The sequence below is a fragment of the Salarias fasciatus genome, chromosome 23, assembly GCF_902148845.1.
Source record: "Salarias fasciatus chromosome 23, fSalaFa1.1, whole genome shotgun sequence".
Taxonomy (NCBI): Eukaryota; Metazoa; Chordata; class Actinopteri; order Blenniiformes; family Blenniidae; genus Salarias; species Salarias fasciatus.
Genome location: NC_043766.1, coordinates 28,598,897 through 28,619,328, shown reverse-complemented (window position 1 = coordinate 28,619,328; position 20,432 = coordinate 28,598,897). Strand labels below are relative to the sequence as shown.

The 20,432-nt window shown below is 44.2% G+C and overlaps 2 protein-coding genes across 2 annotated transcripts; both read left to right on the top strand.

Moving 5' to 3' along the window:
* Nucleotides 1–3,460: 3,460 nt before the first annotated feature.
* On the top strand, nucleotides 3,461–7,509 carry LOC115382167 (complement factor H-related protein 2-like). The gene is made up of 5 exons (XM_030083844.1): nucleotides 3,461–3,545; nucleotides 3,859–4,038; nucleotides 4,267–4,446; nucleotides 6,833–7,015; nucleotides 7,272–7,509. Exons 1-5 carry the CDS (start codon nucleotides 3,476–3,478, stop codon nucleotides 7,460–7,462), a joined length of 804 nt encoding a protein of 267 aa, XP_029939704.1. The 5' UTR covers nucleotides 3,461–3,475; the 3' UTR covers nucleotides 7,463–7,509.
* A 7,169-nt stretch (nucleotides 7,510–14,678) lies between these two features.
* On the top strand, nucleotides 14,679–15,884 carry LOC115381283 (complement factor H-related protein 5-like). Its single transcript, XM_030082569.1, has 4 exons — nucleotides 14,679–14,886; nucleotides 15,217–15,396; nucleotides 15,625–15,782; nucleotides 15,876–15,884. The coding sequence occupies exons 1-4, from the start codon at nucleotides 14,817–14,819 to the stop codon at nucleotides 15,882–15,884; spliced, it is 417 nt and encodes a 138-aa protein (XP_029938429.1). The 5' UTR covers nucleotides 14,679–14,816.
* The last annotated feature ends 4,548 nt before the right edge of the window (nucleotides 15,885–20,432 follow it).

Below are 20,432 nucleotides of genomic sequence, written 5' to 3'. Positions count from 1 at the left end.
CTTTCTTGGTCTTTCCTGTTTCAATACGATCCCAGATATCTTTTCAGTTCAATTCAGTTTCAACACAGTCTTCTCAAGGTACTTCGACAGAGAAAACCTAATAATCCTCTTAGTCACAGTTTAGAACATATCTTGTTGTTGGGGCCACAGTTCAGTATGGATTTGGTTCAACAGGATCCATGTAACAAAAAAGTTAAACATGTGTAGCAGAATGAATGAATGGGTGATGCATTCTCACTTTTGATTGGCTGGTGTGTTGCTGACGTGTTTGTTCCCTGCTCGGTGGATACTGGTTCCATATTGTCCAGTGAAACAGAGAACTTTTTCCACCAACACTTTGGGCCTTGGGGGCAAGAAATACTTCAGTCTTGCCACTGGCCTCAGTGCAGGGCAGCGAACGGACTGGCCATCCCTTACATCGGCTACTTGGAGCTGCAAATTGAGCTCTGTGGCAAAGTAATGCCACAGTGTGGCGTTTTGGTGGTCAAAGACCCTCCTGGTGGCGTCTCTACTCAGATTCCTTTTGTGCAAGATATGAATGTCATACATAGGTGTCACTGTGAGCTCTTTGGGAAGCATGACCTTGCCTTGTTTGACTTGCCATCTGTATTTGAGGCTCCTGGAACAGTTGTGGAGGCCCTGCAAAAGTGTCACCAGGTTAGCATGCAGGTCACTCAGCCTACCCCTGGTAAGGCCAAGGTGCGTGGCAGGAAGGCTTGGTGGATCCCTGGTGGTGTGATGCAAATCATCACAGCCACCTGCTCAGAGCAATATTCAGGTAATACTGTATTGTTTGAGCCCTTGGAGTCTGGCCTTCCTGCTGGATTACTTGCTCCTCCTTGCTACTTGCTCACCTGCCTTAATTCAAGTGACACGGGGCACTGCCTACATTCCCATTGTGAATGTAGGAGCAACTGACATATTGCTCTATCCTCGGACAGTTGTGGGCAACCTGGATGAGATAAATGTTGTGAGCCTTCCTGCTGGGGTCACTGAAGTGCTATCTGATCTGGCCACAGCAGCATCCCAATCAGTTTCTATCGATTCACGTGCCCAACAAAAAAAGTGGCCCGCTGCCAAATCTAATTGCCGACCCCTGACCTACTACATGGTTGAGAGTTTACTGGAGCAAAAGAGGGCAATTTCAGCATATGGAGCTGACCATGACCTGCCAGTGACCCTCTCAGCTAACCAGTGGGCTTTACTAGAGAAAATAGTCACTGTTGAGTCAATACATATTGCATTGTTATTGATTGCTAAAAGCTACTATGGAGGAGGTTGTTTATGATACCCCTTTCACACTGGCCAAAAAACCTGTTTAAACCCGCTAATTAATTGCGTCTTCATGGCAGTGTGAAAGCGTTCACTCTGCATTAGACCCGGGTTTTTCAACCCTGCAATCGACGCGGGTTTTTAGCGGGAGGGGTGAAAGGGAGTGTGAAAGGCAGGCTTGAGTCGACACGGTAACTTACGTCATGACGTCGACGCAGCGTGGCTACGTTAGCGCGCTAGTTGTTGTTTCTGAACACAGCGTGAGATTTCCTTCGTCAAGATGACCCAGTATTGGCAAGATGGCGAGACCAGAGAGCTCCTCTGGATCCGTGGGGAAGAGGAGATCTGTCTACAGGTAATGGGGACTGAGCTCTAGTCCGTTGTTTACTTTCGCTTTGCTCCGTCGCGCTGATGATGTCATCAACGCGAGACACTATCAGCGCAGGAAAACGCAGCGACGCGGCTCGCCAGCATGCGGGTCTGCAGGCAGTGTGAAAGGACTCAAAAGGCGATTATTAGCGGGTCGAGAACACGGGTCGACCCGCTAGTTGCAGTGTGAAAGGGTTATAAGACATTTAATATTTTTCATTGTTGTTTCAGATACTTCCCAGATACAGAGAGCATCAAGCATGCCAAGGATGCTCTGACCCAAGAGGTGGAGAAGATGGAGATGTTACTGAGCAGAAGGACCACACCTGAGGAAGCAGAGGCAGTGCCAAGCAACCCCAGTAAAGCCCCACGCATGGAAGAGCAGCCAGATGGCAGCAGCAGCAGCAGGAGAAGCAGCTTGAAGGCTTCTTCTTCGAGGAAATCCTCCAGGAACATGGTGATGAATGTAGGCTGGAGCCGCTGTACGAGGCTACAGCGCTGTGTGAGCGCCTGAGAGTGAGTGACGGGGAGAAGCTCCGCAGCTGCTGCTGCTGGTTGGGGACAGAAATCACAGAATGACCTAAAACACAACACAACACAAACACAACGCTAGTCCTTTTTCAAAAACAAAAAGTCTCTGAGGATTAGTAAAGCCTCGGGAAAAACTCAGAACAACAGAATGAAAACTTGAGAAGCGCTTCGGTGCATCTTTTTACTTCAAGATCGCTGATTTGCTCATTTCGCTGTCAATCAAGCTTCAGACAGACCATCCAGTCACCATGCAGAAGCCCAGCGTCCAGGCCAGCCCACTGCCCCATAGAGCCCCAGGCACACCCAGGTGTGCGATGGGTGGGACAAGCCCAGCATTTATCCAGTGACCATCCAGTTTCACTACACTGGAACAACCCGAGCTTCCCCATTGAGTCAGTAGACAAGCAGCGTCCGACTGTTTAAAGTGCCGTGCTGCTGCGAAGATGAGTGAGAAAAAAGCCGAGTCGGCTACATGTGATGAGTAGCTGATTCCAAACAAAAGATGAATGCGTTGTTGCACATATTTAGTCAATGAAATGTACACAGAACAGTAAATACTGGATCACTTATTTTTTGACATATTAGGGGAAGTTGAGCTTCCCTTGCAGTCTTAGAGCAATCGCCAGTGGTAGTGATATGTGTTGACGTGTATCTTTTTGTTAATTGTGGTTTGGTGTGTTGATTACAGCCTCACTAGGTGTTTCATTTCCTTCCCTTTGTAGTGTCTGGAAGCCGGTGGTGGAGGTGCTGGTTACCTAGTGGTGGCATCCCTCCATCTTGTTTCTTGTTTTTCCGGTGGTGGGGGTATTCCCTTGTGTGTGTTTGCCACAAGTTTGGTGATTTAAGTTGATTTATTTTACTTTTGGAAAGTCCCTTCCCTGCACTGGCTCGGTCCCATCCATTAAAGGACTCAGCCAGAGTAAATTCCCCCCCCCCCCCCCCCCCCCCCCGACTGAGTTTAATTTATTTCGATCAAAAATTCTGGACTTTATTTTTAAAATAAGAAACCAGAAAAAAAAAATTCTAATAATGGACATGTATGGCGAGGAATCTGGAAGAAAGGAAGAAGTTACCAAGATGCGGTACATTTTCTGTATTGATGATACTAAATGTTATTTTCTGGATAAGGGCTGTAAAAGATAATGAGAGAGTGTTGTTGTCTACATGAAGTTTGGATTGAAGTCAGGGTGCAGAGGGCGTGTTGTTCTTTCCCCAGGGGAAGTCCATGTTTGCATCTCCTCTTTTTCAACATCAGTTGAAACCTGACAGTAAAAGAAGTTAACTGAAAATTGACTTAGAAAACATGAAACTGGCTGCTTTCTTTCTGTCCCTCCAACTGTGGGCAACTGTGGATGTTTCTCTGTCGCTGGATGGTGAGATGAACTATTTTATTTCTTTATCTGTGACAGTCGGACTGCCTGGATTGATTGAGGAAAAACAAACAATGAGTTTTTGGTTCAAGTGCAGTCAAACAGAGAGTACACAGGGAGAGTATGAACAACAGATTTCAAGCCTAATTTCATATTTTCAGAACATATACACATGAAATCTTCTTTAAGTACATGTGTGTATGTTAGATAGATAGATAGATAGATAGATAGATAGATGTGGAACTGCTTCAGTTTGTTTATCTCTTTGTGTTAGTAATTAAACACCACTTCTTTCTAAATGGGTTTTCTCTCTCAGTGTGTTCAAAGGTCCCAGACATTCCTCACAGCCATGTATCAGAGGGAACCAAAAAGTCTGAGTATCAAGAAGGAGACGTGATCCACTTCTCGTGTGACGCAGGCTACATAGCAGATCTAACCTCTAAATATGTATGCACCAGTGAAGGCTGGCTGGTGATTCGTCGGGGAACGTGCTACTGTGAGTTCAGTAACTTCATGCTACTTGCTACAAGAGTTTGTTTTAGCAGCTGTTGTGCAGCAGAGCCTGTGCTTGGAAACATTTTCTCCTTTTTGTTTGTGAAATTTTGAAAAAAAAATTGTTTCTTTTTAGATCGTTACTCAGGCTACAACTTCTGAAAGAATCCAGAAGCTCCCGATGTCATTGTGTGTTTTCAATCACCTGAGATCAAATTTGTCTGCTCCTCAGCGTGCGCTACACTGCCAGAAGTTCCTCACGCTCACGTGGCAGAGGAGACCAGAAGAGATGAGTATCGTGAAGGAGACATGGTTCACTTCACCTGTGATCTGGGCCACTGGCCAGAGCTCATCATAAAATATGTGTGCACAAGCGAGGGCTGGCTGGCAGTCCGCCGAGGATCCTGCAGTGGTCAGTTCGCCTTTTTTCTCAGATTAATACACTGCTGTGTTCATTCTGTTTTCAATTTCCGTGTCTTGAAGCTGGACTAAGTGTCATTTTTTTGTCACCATAATGTGGCAGAAGATGACAAGATATTGAAATGCAAACAGTTCAGAGATTTGTTGACCAGTACGTCGTTTTATTTTAAGTGTGTTACGGGTACTGGGCTGCGGCTCCCGTGAACAGCTATATGTAGCTGAAATGATGACATAGGAGTTGTGGCTGCTCCATCCCCCGGATTACTTGACTGTCTTTATTAAGCATGTCATGTCATTTACTGTCCATTCATATTGTCCGTTTTCATCTGTAACCAGTAAATCACTGTTTCTTATTGTCTTCAAAGACATATTCAAAAGTCCACAAAACATGTGTTTCTCTCACACCGTTTCCCTTGCACAACATAAACTAATTTGTTACATCTCTTGAAGTTACTTTCCCAAAATTTACATAAAATAACATTATGACAATGTCTGCACTTGATATGCATTTCATTCAAATACTGTAAAGTATACTTCTGGACTTGTGCTTCGCAAATCATGTAAATGGATATAACTTTTAAACTTTTTAACTGAATAACCTTCAACACAACATTAATAGACTTAATTTTACTGAACATTTTGATATTTACCCAATTTTTTTGACACAATTTCTTAGCATACACACCAATAAAACTTAATGAAATAACACCATGGAAGCAGTTAAATCATGAAAAAAATAGAAACATGCTGCCCATTCTAGCAAATATAACAATATCTTTAAACAGTACTGCGTGCCTCACCGCCATCTTAACTGCTCTTGACAGCCATGTGGTTAAATATTCTAGTCTTCATTGCAGTTGATTAGACCTTTAAATAACTAAATAATTAAGTTTTATAAATGTTTCATTCAGAAAAAGATGTTTACACGATCTTTTTAAAGTGGATTTAACTTTTATTTGAAATTGAAGAGGAATTAAAAATCCCATGTAAACCCACCCTGTGAGCCATATGTTTTGCTCCTGTATGTAGTCCCATGAGATATTCTGGACAATTAAAGGTGCTGTAGGCAGGATTCGGCATCTCCGCCATCTTGCTTAGGGTTACCTAAGCAAGATGGCAATTTGACCCATCTAAGATGGCGATTTGAAACCCAGCACTGCCAATCCTGTCCTGTTTTCTCTGACATCACGCCCTTACGCAAGTTAAGCCCCTCCCACAAGAATGTGTGACGAACGCCCCTCGATCAATCACGGTTAGAGCCTCATGGGCTCTTCTGATTGGTCAAAGATACCGGGAGCGGTGGAGATTCCTTTTCAGCTCAGAACAGAGACAGGTGGAAATGCTGCGCCCTCGCTGTAGTGCAATTATGCTACACTCCTAAAGGATTATCAATGGATACTCTAACATTTAATCCAAAGAAAACACAGAAAAATTAGCATTGACTAGCAAAATCCTGCCCACAGCACCTTTAATGGATATTTAATCTATGAATATATTTTTTAACTTTCTAAGCCTTCACCGAGGTCTGCAACAAAACAAGAGATCCCAGACCTCTAACAACAGTTTTTGTTGCTCTCCCATCCCAGCATGGTGTAACATCATTTCAGGCAAATGCAGTTGCCTTCTCATTTCTGTTGGTCCGAAGGCTGAAAATCGACGAATGGAAAAAAGCTCAGCCTCCTTCCTTCATTCACCGTGTGAAAGAAGAGATAATGTGCTTACAGATGGACAATTTAACACACTTTTTACAGCGTTCTCAAAATGTTGTCATCCTTTATTGATGTTGTATTTGCTGGGTTTTGACTTCATATTGCTATTGTTGTCAGCTTATAAATCAGTGCAGCAATGAAAAAAAATTACAGTAAATTCAATGTACACTGCAGCCTTTGTACATTTTTGTGTGTTTAAATTGTCTGTACCTCATGTTTTCTTCAGTCATTCAGATTTTTCTTCATACAAATTATGTTCTGCATGCCACTGTTCAGGTCGATTGGTTATGTTTGAAGAAAACTGAAAAAGGTATCAATTAAGATTTTTAAAAAAATGTTATTACTCTACATGTCAATTATCTCAATCGGAGGCTGGGTGTGCCAACAGGCAAACCAGGCATTTGCCTGGGGCCCCAGCTTTTAGGGGGCCCCTGCTAGGTGCAAATTGTGTGCAAAAAAGCTATTTTTTTCGGTGAGCATGCATGGGGTGGGGGTAAAAATTAATTTCTTGCTTGGAGCCCCCAAGGACCCTTGCCCCACCACTGATCTCAATGTGCACAACTTTTTCTGAAGCAAATTGGTGGAGCTGAAGTTTCATTTTCACTGAAGGTGAAAATGCAACTCGTGTCCTGCTAAACTTGTGATTTATGTGTCACTGGTTAAATCTAGCAGCTCCTGTGGACTGTGGGAATCCTCCACCTCTTGACAATGGTGACACCACAGAAACTCTGAAAAACCGCTACAGCCATGATGAAAGGGTTGAATTCAGATGTCAGAATTATCATGTCATGGAGGGTGAACCATTCAAAACCTGCGTCAATGGAGAATGGAGTGGAGACATGAAATGCCTCAGTAAGTCTGACTTTCTGTTACATCTGTGAAAGGGCATTTTGTCAAAGGGGGAACAGTGATGAGCACTGTCATGTAACACGGCGGTCCCAGGTTCAATTCTAGGTTGGGCTTGGAGGGCCTGTCTGTGTGAGGTTTGCATGTGCATGTGTGGGCGTTATCACTCTTCTGTCTGGTTTCTCCCATGAGCACACAAACATATGTATACATTACTGTATTCTACTAATAATTATGCTTCTTTATGTGTGATCTCTTGCAGAACCATGCACAGTGAACAAAAATTCATTGAATAATCATAATATTAGGTTTAAATATACCTACATGAATAAGCTGTACGCTGAACACAATGATGAAATGGAGTTTGCATGCAAAAGCGGAAGTCCTGTAGCAGGAAGCCACATGCGAGTGAGATGTCTCGACGGGGAGATTCGCCTGCCAACCTGCCAGTGAAGATTGGAAAAGCTCTCGGTGGCATGAACACACAGGAATAATGTTTCACTGCACTGTGTGATCTTGCATGTTTGCCTTTGCATGTTTTATTAGAAAAAAAGAAAAAAAAATCTTTGGGTCCTGTCATTTTTAATGTTGTTGAGATGAGGAATCAGTTTTCTTAAACTTCTTTAAAGATAATGAGATTTGCGAAATATTATAAATATTGGGAATAAAAACTAAAGTACAGTCCTGTGCCCGTCTTTGTTCTTTAGGTTTTGTGTTGGTGTTGAAAACCTTGTTTTTGCTTTCTTTGTTTCCATGGATCTTTCTTGGTCTTTCCTGTTTCAATACAATCTTTTCACTTCAGTTTCAATACAGTCTTCTCAAGATACTTTTAAAGAGAAAACCTAATAATCCCACATGGGCTAACATAAGAAGAGACTTTCTGCTGCTCTCGTTGGACGTTCGAGGTGTAATAGCATACACAAGTCACAGTTTAGAACATATCCTGGTGTTGGGGTCACAGTTCAGTATGGATTTGGTTCAACAGGAACCAAGGAACAAAAAGTTAAACATGTTTTAGACTAACTTTTTAAAATTTATTTTGAACATACAGCAAACCTGCTAAACTAAAAACCATCTTCCATTATAAAAGTTGAACACTCTTGTAGGGATCGACTGAAGTAGCCAGGTAGCACAACTGGCAACTTTGATAACTTAAGTTATGTATATGCCAGTTTATTTTTTTAAGGATCCCCTTTAAAGCTATAGTGCGTAACTTCGGTCGCCCTCTAGCGGAATTCTGCGTTCTTACAACAATAAATCTGGCGCTTCCACATGACGTACGCCCAGGTGTCCCTGGTGCCCCCCCCCCTCTCCCCCCAACCGCTGCCACGGTGATTCGCGTTTCCACAGCGTGAATCACCGTTGGAAACGGTTTTTATTCTGTGTGAATAAGGACAGCTGGTGAAAAAAAGAAGGATTCTTCCGAAGAGGTAATTATTGTTTTCTTTTTTCCTGCTTTCAACGCTCTCCACCGACAAAAAGCCACGCCCATACAAATCCTCGTTTGCCTTCTCCGTCGGTCACTTTCCTTCTTCACCAGCAATCCTTCTGCTGACCATCCAGGCTTGTTTTTTTTGGTGGTAGGATCCACTTCAGGACTCTTTCTCGGCCGTTTCTTTGGATTATCCGCCATGCCGCTTTCTCATTCTGCCTGAGCTCTGCCTGTTGCTATGAGACCCTCCTGTCCTCCCCCTCCCTTCTTGTTGTGACGTAAAATGCGTAATTTCCTGCGCGCCAGGGCGGGAATGTTACCGGTCGACAAGCAAAGCAAGAATTATATATATTGAAAAATCCTGCGATATGTTAGAGGAGCCGATTGGCTTAATCTGCATTTTGTCATCTCCACTAGTAGTGGTTTGGCTAAAACGGACATTCATAGACATTTCAAAGTTATGCACTATAGCTTTAATCCCTAAAAGGTAGAGACTAGTTTTCCTGGGGTCCATTGTCAATCAAAATACAAGTTCTACATTCATGCATACAATGAAAATCGCAGATAGCTCACAACTCACAACATTCAGCTCAGAAGACATTAAGCAGAACCATGCAACTTTTGCTCTCGCGCGCCCCCTACTGGTCCCCTATGAAAGCTCACTGTCGGAAGCATTCTCCGCATCACCCTCACTCCCCACCCCCACCCCCACGTGCAGAGAGCGTCCCACTCCCGTTTCCTTTTTTTCTGCTCGTCAGACAAAGGTTTTTCTGTCTTTTTGGTTCTGCCATCCATGCGCACCTAAGGGTGGCGTTGGTAACGCTAGCGAGGGTTTCATGTTTGTTTTACGTGCTTTATACTTGTACTCCTGTCTGAGTGCCATAAACAGGTTTGTTCTCGCGAGATGCAGTCGGGTTCGCTCCTCTGAAAGTTGCAAGTGTTGTTTTCAGGACACAGACACCGGGGGGAGTGGAGGGACCGGTGAATTGTGACAAGTCTTTTTTTACCCACACAGGGATTCTGAAACACATTTATTGAGGTAAAAAAGTTGCGTAGGTCTGCTTGCTGCAGCATGCTATCGGCCTGATCAAATCTATACGCAGAAACATGAAAAGTTGTGCCGTCCACATATAGTGTCATGATGGCCTCATGCAAAACATTCAGCATATCATTAAGAAATGTATCAGAATGAATGAATGAGTGATGCTTTCTTGCTTTTTTTTGGCTGTTGTGTTGCTCCCGTGATGTGTTTTAGCCAATCATGCCAGGAGGATACAACATAAAGCTGGGCAGTAGTTAGTCACCTTTCTCTCTGCTGTGACGTCAGGGGCACACTCCCATTCAGAGGAAATGGGTTAAACCGTTTGTGTTAAATCGGTGTAAATATTAGGCATTAGTGTTGGCAAGTAATCTATTAATAAGAAATCCACTACTGTAATTAAATTACCTTTTCAGTAACAGAGTACTTGGACTGCTATGGAAAAAAGTGGTAATTACATCATAAGTATTTTATTAATCAACAACTTCGTCCAAATATTTTGAGAGCTGAAAAGATCTTATGCACAAAATATCTGCTAATTTAAAGAAACAACTGATAACAATGTCACAGTTAAGCAATGTGCCTGCGTTTGCAACGTCATTAAACTGAGATGAGTAGCAAAACAAATCCAGCATGATGACAGAGGGGGATTATGTAGTGAAAGCAATTTATGGCAGGAAATACAAACATTATGGACACGGTCATGGGGTACACTGGCACCTGGCCCCCCACCCTGCCAGACCAAAGGAACCCCCACACCAAGGTGGGGAGCCCCCTCAGCCAGCCAGGACAGGAGGACCGACGCACAGCACCCCCAACAACTAACCGGACAAAACCAAAGCTGTGAAAGTGTTTGATTAACTGTTTATTTACAATATAACCAGCTTCTGTGCCCAATGTCATTCCATTAAACCGAGCAGCAGGAGGAGGCGGCCCTGGGACCAAGGAGGTGGAGGACGCAGGGAGACAGCTCCTCGTGGGACAGATGCGGGGGGATGCTGGGAGAGACAGGTCTGCTTACAAAGCCAGATGCCGGAGAGGCAGCTGCAAACTCTGAATGCCTGGCTCAAGGGCATGGAAACCCAGCTCCGTGACATAGAGCACCATCCCTCCTCTACTGGTCCAGCCTCATTAGACTGTTGCACGCAGCCAAACTGGACTCTTTTGGGCCGAAACTGTCACTGTACAAGGCTGAGTCTGTTGACACCTCCCCCTGGTGTGTGGCCACACCCTCCTGGTGCAAGCGAAGCTGATCAGTCAACAAAAATAAGAATATTGGCTTTGCATGTGTTGCACCTGTCAAAATAACCACTGCACAACCTGTGCGGTCCTTTGTCTTTCTGTATTGCATCATTTAAATAGAGCCCAGAATGTTTGAAACATTTAGTAGTTATTTATAACTTTATATCGATTGAGAAGCTTGGTGCATTAAACCTAATTGTCTGAACGGAGAGCACTTACTTACTTAGACTTAGTTCCTCCAACTCCGTTCGGAGTATTGGGCAGCTAATCTCCTCCAGCCATCTTCTGACGTCATGACTTCCATTCACTGGATCTGCAGATTGTTAATTTGAGCTGGTTCCGTAGCAAGTTGACTTTTTACGAGATAGGGTTGCTAGCCCTAAGCTCAGACAACTTCTTTTAGCACTACCCAGGGGGGACCTAGCACTTCCTTAAGAGGTTGGGTACCGCGGGAGGTAACTGCGCTTGGCGGAGAACAACTCGATCAAAATTTCTGGACTTCATTTTAAAACAAGGGGAAAAAAAGTTCTAATGAGGGAAATGTATGGTAAGGAGCCTGGAAGAAAGGAGGAAGTTACCCCGAGGAAGTACATTTTCTGTATTGTTGAGTAGCGATGAGAATCGAGAACCAATTCTTTAGTAGAATTGGTTCCCAGTGACTCGATATCCAATTTTTTGTATCACCCCTTTCCCACTGCAACTAGCGGGTCAACCCGTGTTTTCGACCCGCTAACAATCGGCTTAAGACTCCTTTCCCACTGCCTGCAGACGCGGGTCTAGCCGTCTGCGGGCGAGCCGCATCGCTGCGTTTTTCCGCGCTGATGGTGTCCCACGTTGATGACATCATCAGCGCGACTGAGCAAAAAGGAAATTAAACAATGCAGCGGAACACAGTCCCTTTTACCTGTAGACGAATCTCCTCTTCCCCGCGGATCAAGAGAAGCTCTCTGGTCTCACTATCTTGCCAATGCTGGGTCATCTTGATGAAGGATATCTCACGCTTTGTCCAGAAACAACAACTAGCGCGCTAATGTAGCCACGCTGCGTCGACGTCATCTTGTAAGTTCTCGGATGTATCCCTCCCACTAAAAGCCGATAGCAGCGACCCGATTAAAATCCGGGTCGATTGCAGGATTGAAAGACCCGGGTCTAAATGCCGGTTAAACCCTTTCACACTGCCATGAGGAGCCGGTTATTAGCGGGTTTAAACGGGTTTTTGGCCAGTGTGAAAGGGGCTTATGTCTCACTGACGATTCCGCTTATCGGTTCCACATGATGCTGTAACATGCGCGGAGCATAACGCTGGTCTCACGCAGGGCTCACACCAGCCACAGTACGGCTGTGGGTGGCTCCAGTGCCGCTAAGGGGCCTGTCCGGTAGTCCAGAAAGTCATTATACGCGTTAAAATAACAAACGCTTTTGTACTTAGTCATTGTAGGAAAGTCAAAAGACACCATAATTTCACAAAAAAACAGATCTATCACTAGAGCAGGTTTGTGTTGCCAGATTGGACGGGTTTTTGCTAAATCAGGGTTCTTTTGAACACATCGGGTGGTTAATTGAAATGGTTCTTTGATTGTGACGTGACTTTTATTATGCAAATACGGTTTTTATGGTTTTAACGTGCATTTTCTAAAGAGATGGAGATTCAGGCTGCTTTCTATTGTTGAACAGGTTTAACATTATGTTTGGGCTGAAAGACCGACAGATCTGGCAACCTACTTGAGCAGGCGCAGATGCACCATGCTGCGATAATTCCATACCGGAGCCGGATCGGACACACATCCACTGGCATCCCGCCTGAGCCATGCGTAATTTGCCTTTGAGCTTTCCAACATGGCTTCAAGGAAGAAGCTCTCCAAAGTTTTTCTGCAGAAAAACTGCAAATCTGCCAGTGTTCAATTTTTGCAGAAGCATTCTTTGTTTGTGTCCAAAGCAAGTTAGGATCAAGTTGAATGCAAAACACTGTAAATAGATTTAGATGTTGTATTATATTTTCCTGCTTTTTTAGTGATTTTCCTGAGCTGCTTTGTATCTTGTAAGATACAGAAACTCTGCATAGGGCCATTGGGCCTCTTGAGTCTTGAGGAGTGTTTAAAGGGCCTGTATCATGCTTTTTTAGCTCGTCCAAACCCCATTATTGACATTAACATGGTAATAGTTTATTTTTGGTGCTAAGTAAAAGTTATTTTGTGTGAAATTAAAGATTTTCTGGGGCTAATTCTGATACCCGGAAGAGAAAACGCTCTGTTTCACTGAAAATCCCGCCTCTCCCCGTGTGGACTTTGACTGACAGCGTACTTCAACCAATCGGAGCTTCAAAACAAATACGTCATGCGTTAGCTTCTCCACCCCCTCTCCACCCCTCTTGAGCTTTAGCTTCTCTACAAGCAAAGAACCGCGAAAACATCTTTTCCTGTTAGAAACTCACCAAGCGCAGACCCTTGAGACTCTTGCTCTTGTTTGATTGTTGCTTTCAGACGATGGTTAAAGTTTATCTCCGTAATCAGAGATACAAAAAGCGGCAACGCTGATTGGGGGGGGGGGGGCTCAGTGGGAAATGCTAATCAGCTGCGTGCTGGTCAGAGGAGAGTGGGCATGTTGTCTGCGCGGGGTTGGGGTGGGAGAAGAGTGGTGGGGAGGAGTTCAACTTTTGTGACGTACTTAGGTTTGAAGACTTTCAAATGAGCTGTTTTCTACCTGAAGGGAGGGGCTGCTGTAGAGAGCAGCAGACTGAAAGAGATTACTCAGACATGCGTGGACGAAGGCAAATAACATTTTGGGGGTGGTTTCAAAGGGAAATCAACTTTGTGGCATGCTTAAAACCTTAAAAAAGTGGATTTTGCATGATATAGCTCCTTTAAACTGGGATACACTCAGGTCGGCACCAATCAAAGTCGGCCCTGGCCAACTCGGCACCGCCCCCGGGATACAGTCAAGTTGGCATCAAAGCCAAGTCGGCCTCGCGGGGGGGGCTCTCAAGTGGCCGAGTTGGTCGGTGCTGACTTGACTGTAAGCTGCTTACCAACTCGGCCAAAAGCCTCTTTTTTTTTAATCACGATGCCAGCTGCGGCGCGACGATTTGCACAGTTATTTGACGATCTGTTTGAACCGAGTAGCTTAGCTACGAGCGCGTAGCGCGAGCGGTTGTCTGGTCATGTGACCAGATCATGTGACCAGGCGGCATTTGACTAAACCAGTCGCCTGCATTATAATTACAAACCTGTGCAAATCATTGCGTCGCAGCTGGCATTGCCTTCAGGATTTGCACAGTTATAATTATAATGAAAGGCGACTGGATTAATAAAAAGCCGCCTGGTCACATGATCTGGTCACATGACCAGACAGCCGCTCGCACTGCGCGCTCGTAGCTAAGCTACTCGGTTCAAACAAGACGTCAAACATGAAGCTCCAGGTACATTCTCCACCTCTAACCTGTCAGTCACCATAATCACACAGTTTGTCCTCCAGTCCCCCGCCTGCTACGTGAGGAGAAGTGGCGCAGCCGGCACGAAAAAAACTGTGCAAATCGTCGCACTGCAGTCGGCATCGTGATTAAAAAAAAAGGCCGACTTGGCTTGATGCCGACTTGACTGTATCCCAGGGGCGGTGCCAAGTTGGCCAGGGCCGACTTGGATTGGTGCCGACCTGACTGTAATCCCTTTAAACTAATTTCTCTTTTTGATGAGACTGCACAACAAGTTGAATGGATTTTTTTTCTTCTGTTCAGGATAAAGGTATTAAAGAATTAATGCCAACACCCATTTATATTATTTCATTGGTCACTCAGTGAGAATTGATAAGAGAATCGATAAGGAATCGTATCAAAAACCAGTATCGATAACAGAATTGGAATCGCTAAATTCTTATCAATTCGCATCCCTATTGATGATACTAAATGTTATTTTCTGGATAAGGGCTGTAAAAGATAATGAGAGAGTGTTGTTGTCTACATGAAGTTTGGATTGAATTCAGGGTGCAGAGGGCGTGTTGTTCTTTCCCCAGGGGAAGTCCATGTTTGCATCTCCTCTTTTTCAACTTCAGGATTCAAACCTGACAGTAAAAGAAGTTAACTGAAATTTGACTTAGAAAATATGAAACTGACAGCTTTCCTTCTGTCCCTCCAACTGTGGGCAACTGTGGATGTTTCTCTGTCACTGGATGGTGAGATGAACTATTTTATTTCTTTATCTGTGACAGTCGGACTGCCTGGATTGATTGAGGAAAAACAAACAATGAGTTTTTGGTTCAAGTGCAGTCAAACAGAGAGTACACAGGGAGAGTATGAACAACAGATTTCAAGCCTAATTTCATATTTTCAGAACATATACACATGAAATCTTCTTTAAGTACATGCATGTGTGTTAGATAGATAGATAGATAGATAGATAGATAGATAGATAGATAGATAGATAGATAAACTGCTTCAGTTTGTTTATCTCTTTGTGTTAGTAATTAAACACCACTTCTTTCTAAATGGGTTTTCTCTCTCAGTGTGTTCAAAGGTCCCAGACATTCCTCACGGCCATGTATCAGAGGGAACCAAAAAGTCTGAGTATCAAGAAGGAGACGTGATCCACTTCTCGTGTGACGCAGGCTACATAGCAGATCTAACCTCTAAATATGTATGCACCAGTGAAGGCTGGCTGGTGATTCGTCGGGGAACGTGCTACTGTGAGTTCAGTAACTTCATGCTACTTGCTACAAGACTTTGTTTTAGCAGCTGTTGTGCAGCAGAGCCTGTGCTTGGAAACATTTTCTCCTTTTTGTTTTGTGAAATTTCGAAAAATGTTTGTTTCTTTTTAGATCGTTACTCAGGCTACAACTTCTGAAAGACTCCAGAAGCTCCCGATGTCATTGTGTGTTTTCAATCACCTGAGATCAAATTTGTCTGCTCCTCAGCGTGCGCTACACTGCCAGAAGTTCCTCACGCTCACGTGGCAGAGGAGACCAGAAGAGATGAGTATCGTGAAGGAGACATGGTTCACTTCACCTGTGATCTGGGCCACTGGCCAGAGCTCATCATAAAATATGTGTGCACAAGCGAGGGCTGGCTGGCAGTCCGCCGAGGATCCTGCAGTGGTCAGTTTGCCTCTTTTCTCAGATTAATACACTGCTGTGTTCATTCTGTTTTCAATTTCCGTGTCTTGAAGCTGGGCTAAGTGTCACTTTTTTGTCACCATAATGTGGCAGAAGATGACAAGATTGAACCACTCTTCCTCATACAGAAACGAGCGATTCGTGTGGTGAATGGAAGTGGTTAGAGAGACCACACTAACCCAATATTTATAAAATTGAAATCCTTAAAAATGAAAGAATTGGTAGAACTCAACCTTCTTAAAACAATGTATAAAGCTCACCGGAAAAAATTACCATTTAATTTACAGAATAGATTTGCAAAGCGAGACAGTCAATATAGATTAAGAGGCACTGAAGTTTTCAAACGACCGGAATCAAGAACCAAATTGAAAGAAAGATGCATCACAACAAAAGGAATCAGTTTATGGAATAAACTTGACAGTGAAATTAAGAGGTCTCAGTCCATTCACATCTTCAAGAAATGTTTAAAAGCACAGTTATTGGGAGGGTACGACTCTGTTTTAAAGAATGGTCAAACTTAGAATGATTGTTTCTTTTGAAAATATTTCATTAAGGTTTTTTTTTTTCTTTTGTATTTACACTTGGGAAATGGTTGTATTTGATCTGCAATTATTTGTGAAATTTTCGTATTTATATTTTGATTAAGTGAAATGTTTGTATTGAATTTTGTTTTTTTTTTGTGATATGTTAACAAATCTTGACAAATTGTCATTTATTTTATGTTGATAGGGGCAGACATCATAAGTCTCACTTCTTTCTGTTCCTTTTCATTTCTTTCTTTTAAAAAAGAATGAAACAAATAAAATCAATCAATCAATCAAAAAATGCAAACAGTTCAGAGATTTGTTGACCAGTACGTCATTTTATTTTAAGTCCCATTTTCTGAGTGACAGGAGCCCAGTCCATAGACCTGAGCACAAGACCAATGGGGTGGATTTACCAGGTCTTTATAAGGGCTGGGGCAACTCAAATAGCTGGTGGCATGGTCAAAAGTCTGTCAGTAAGAACAAACATAAAGTTACTGTACCTCATCTGACTGCAGGTGTACGTCAGTATCAGTGTGAACCAGTAATGATCATTATATACCGCACTTTGGGTTACTAAATGTTTTGTCTCTGTCAGGCACATCAATTCTAATTATTCAGCTTGCAACTGAGAAAATAAGGATACCATATAACAAAAACTTGGTAAAATTAAAAAACAAAAAACCATGCAGCAGCACTAATAGAATGAGCTCCTCAGTTTTATCAGTGAGATAAGTGTTGAGGATAGGAGGTGAAGACGTTTCTCTGTGTAATAACACATATCAGCTGTTCTACAGAAAACTGGACTCTTTTGAACATACTGTGTGTAATATGTTTGAAGTAGTTCCAGAGGCGTTCTGGGAGCGAAATAAGATGTTTATTTTCAAGCAGGCATCCACAAAAAACATGCATCAGCATCGGCTGTCACAAACACACAGCAGGCTTCCGTAGCTCCGGCTTACAGCATAGACCTATATATATAGAACTCTAGATATAGGTCTATAGAGACGTGCGCTCCTCTCAACTGCGTCAAGGGTAAATTCAAACAGCACATACATCTGCATATATGACATCTCCCTCCTTCTGAAGTGTTATTTATACTTCCTAAATAAGCACTAATGGAAGAATCTACACTTGAAAGCTACACCAAATGCAATGTAATATTGAGGAATAAAGAAGAACTGAAAACATGCATAAATGCACAATTAGCTTATTTTAGCTGGTAAAACTTCACAAATGAAATCACTTAACAAAACTTGAGTGAACATACAAATGTATTTCTTTTTTTTTTTTTTTTTTTTTTTTTTTTTTACACACACACACCTTCCCCCTTTTTTTTTTCTTTTTTTTTTTTCATGTGTGTTGAACACCCCCCCAAAGGCCATGAGGTAGACATGATTGTCTACAGGTCCATCCTGTGGACCGGCTTGCAGACGCGCCCAGACCTGGTCACAGTCTGACTGGGTGCAAGTGTCGCAGATGAAGTCACACTCTGGTTGACAGGAACAGTATCAGTCACAGATACAGAAGGATGTGACTGTGCTGCTCCGTTGTCCTCAGATGTTGACAAGGTGGGGCGTTGAAATGACGCAGGCTGAAGATGGCGGCGGTTACGTCTCAGCTCTGTGCCTTGCGATGTTGTGATGATGATGGATCTTGGCGTTGAACCGTCGCGCTGAACCGTCGCTGGCAGTGACCATGACTTCTCGTGATCCAGCTTGGAAAGTACAGCATCTCCTGGCTGCAAGACAGGCAGTGCCCTCGCTCCGTGGCGACGATTGAAGTAGTAGGCATGCTTGATCTTTTCTTTGCTGTCTTTGTTCTTGACCACAGCCCTGTTTGGCCACTTTGGAAGAAGAGTTTTCTCCAAAACAGGAAGCGTAGTGCGAATCTTCCTCCCCATTAACAGTTCCGCAGGACTGTAACCTGTGCTGGAGCAAGGGGTGGATCTGTAGCACATTAAAGCCATTAGTGGATCATCTTGCTTCAGAATTTTCTTCGCGGTCTGCACCGCTCGCTCCGCATGGCCGTTTCCCTGTGGGTGATGAGGACTGGATGTGCAGTGCTTGAAGTCAAATTGTTTTGCGAAGTCCTTGAACTCTGCACTTGAGAACTGCGGCCCATTATCACTAACGACCTCATCCGGGATGCCATAGCGTGCAAAGACCCCTTTGATCTTCTGGATGACTTTACTGCTGGTCGTGGAGGGAAGATCCAGGATTTCGAGGAACCTGGAATAGTAGTCTGAAAGAACCAGGTAAGTGTGTTGGTTATGCTCACAGAGATCCATCGCGACTCTCTTCCAGGGACGCTCAGGCAGTGGTGTAGGGATGAGTGGTTCTCTTTGCTGGGTTCTCCTCGTTTCACAGCATGACTCACAGGACATCACCAGATTGTTTATCTCTGTAGTGATCCCAGGCCACCACACCGAAGACTGTGCTCGCTCCCTACACTTTACAAGTCCCTGGTGACTTTCATGGATTTTGTGTAAAATCTCCGCTCTCAGTGATTTTGGAACTACTATCCTGCTCCCCTTCAGGATGAGTCCACTGTATTCAGACAGTTCTGCTCTGACCTGGAAATATGCCCTGGCATCAGCAGGCACACTCTGGGAATGATCTGGCCATCCATTCTTAATCAGCTGCTTCACTGACAGCATTTCTGCGTCTTGAGCTGTTGCTTGTCTGATTTCATCCATTTTGCTTGTGGACGCTGGAATAGCGCTTAACACACTTTCCACATAATGGGCGACTTCGCTATCTGTTTCACTCACATTGGGAGAGTTGGTCAGAGGGCTTCGGGACAGCGTGTCTGCCACCAGCAGGGTCTTCCCTGGAGCGTACTCAGCCACTGCATTGAATCTCATGAGCCTCATGAGAAGACGCTGACACCGGATGGGGACATTGTCCAAGCTGCGGCTGTTGATGAGAGGCACAAGCGGTTTATGGTCAGTCACTAGTTTGAACTGCTTCAGGCCGACGAGGTATCGATCAAATCTCTCGCATGCCCACACACCAGCGAGCTGCTCCTTCTCTATTTGAGCATAGCGGGTTTCTGCCTCAGTGAGCCGCCTGGAACAATACGCTACAGGTTTCCATTGTTCACCATGTAGCTGCAGCAGCACACCGCCCAACCCATAGCTGCTTGCATCAGCCGACACTGCAGTGGGTTTTGTGACATCATAGAACGCGAGCACTGGTGCAGTTGTGAGCAGTTGTTTTATGCGATCAAATGCAGCTTGTTGTGCGTCACCCCACGTCCACATGTTCTTCTGTCTCAGGAGTTCATACAGCGGCTCTCCCACAGTTGCGAGGTTGGGGACATATTTACCGAGATAGTTTACCATCCCCAAAACTCTCTTCAGATCATGCACATCTGTGGGTGCTGCAAGCTGCTGGATGGCTTCCACTTTATCTGGGTCTGGCCGAACTCCCGACTGGTCAATGAGATGTCCGAGAAACCGCAGCTCTTTCTGCTTGAACAGGCACTTCTCACGGTTGAGTTTCAGGCCAGCAGCCTCAATGCGCTGCATCACTTTTTCCAGCCGGCTGTCATGCTCTGCTTCGGTAGCGCCGTGCACGAGAATGTCATCCATGAAGACTTCCACTCCTTCCAAACCTTGAAGCGTTTCAATCATCTTCCTTTGGAAAATTTCGGGTGCGCTTGTGATTCCGAACGGCAGTCTCTTGAATTGGAATCTGCCAAACGGCGTAATGAAAGTAGTCAGCTTACAGCTATCAGGGTGGAGAGGAATCTGGAAAAATCCACTAGCTGCATCCAGGGAGGTGAAGAGTGTGGCACCGCTGAGCTTTGCAGTAATCTCGTCAGTCATAGGTAAGATGTAGTGTTCCCTCTTGACGGCTTCATTCAGTCTCTTGAAATCCACACAGATGCGTGCTTTTCCTGTCGCTTTCTTCAGCACAGGAACCATTGGTGCGCACCACTCTGTCGGTTGTGTGACCTTCTTGATGACGCCATTTCGCTCCATCCTCTCTAACTCCTCCTTTACCTTGGGCAGCATTGGAAGAGGAACACGACGTGCTGCATACACGGCATATGGTTGGGCATCACTTTTCAGTTGTATTT

Excerpts from the sequence above, each read along its gene's own strand:
- LOC115382167 (XM_030083844.1), top strand. The coding sequence starts at position 3,476 with ATGAAACTGGCTGCTTTCTTTCTGTCCCTCCAACTGTGGGCAACTGTG. Across the intron at positions 4,039-4,266 it reads TCGTCGGGGAACGTGCTACT|CGTGCGCTACACTGCCAGAA; the intron begins GTGAGTTCAGTA and ends TCTGCTCCTCAG. Across the intron at positions 4,447-6,832 it reads CCGCCGAGGATCCTGCAGTG|CAGCTCCTGTGGACTGTGGG; the intron begins GTCAGTTCGCCT and ends GGTTAAATCTAG.
- LOC115381283 (XM_030082569.1), top strand. The coding sequence starts at position 14,817 with ATGAAACTGACAGCTTTCCTTCTGTCCCTCCAACTGTGGGCAACTGTG. Across the intron at positions 14,887-15,216 it reads TGTTTCTCTGTCACTGGATG|TGTGTTCAAAGGTCCCAGAC; the intron begins GTGAGATGAACT and ends TTTCTCTCTCAG. Across the intron at positions 15,397-15,624 it reads TCGTCGGGGAACGTGCTACT|CGTGCGCTACACTGCCAGAA; the intron begins GTGAGTTCAGTA and ends TCTGCTCCTCAG.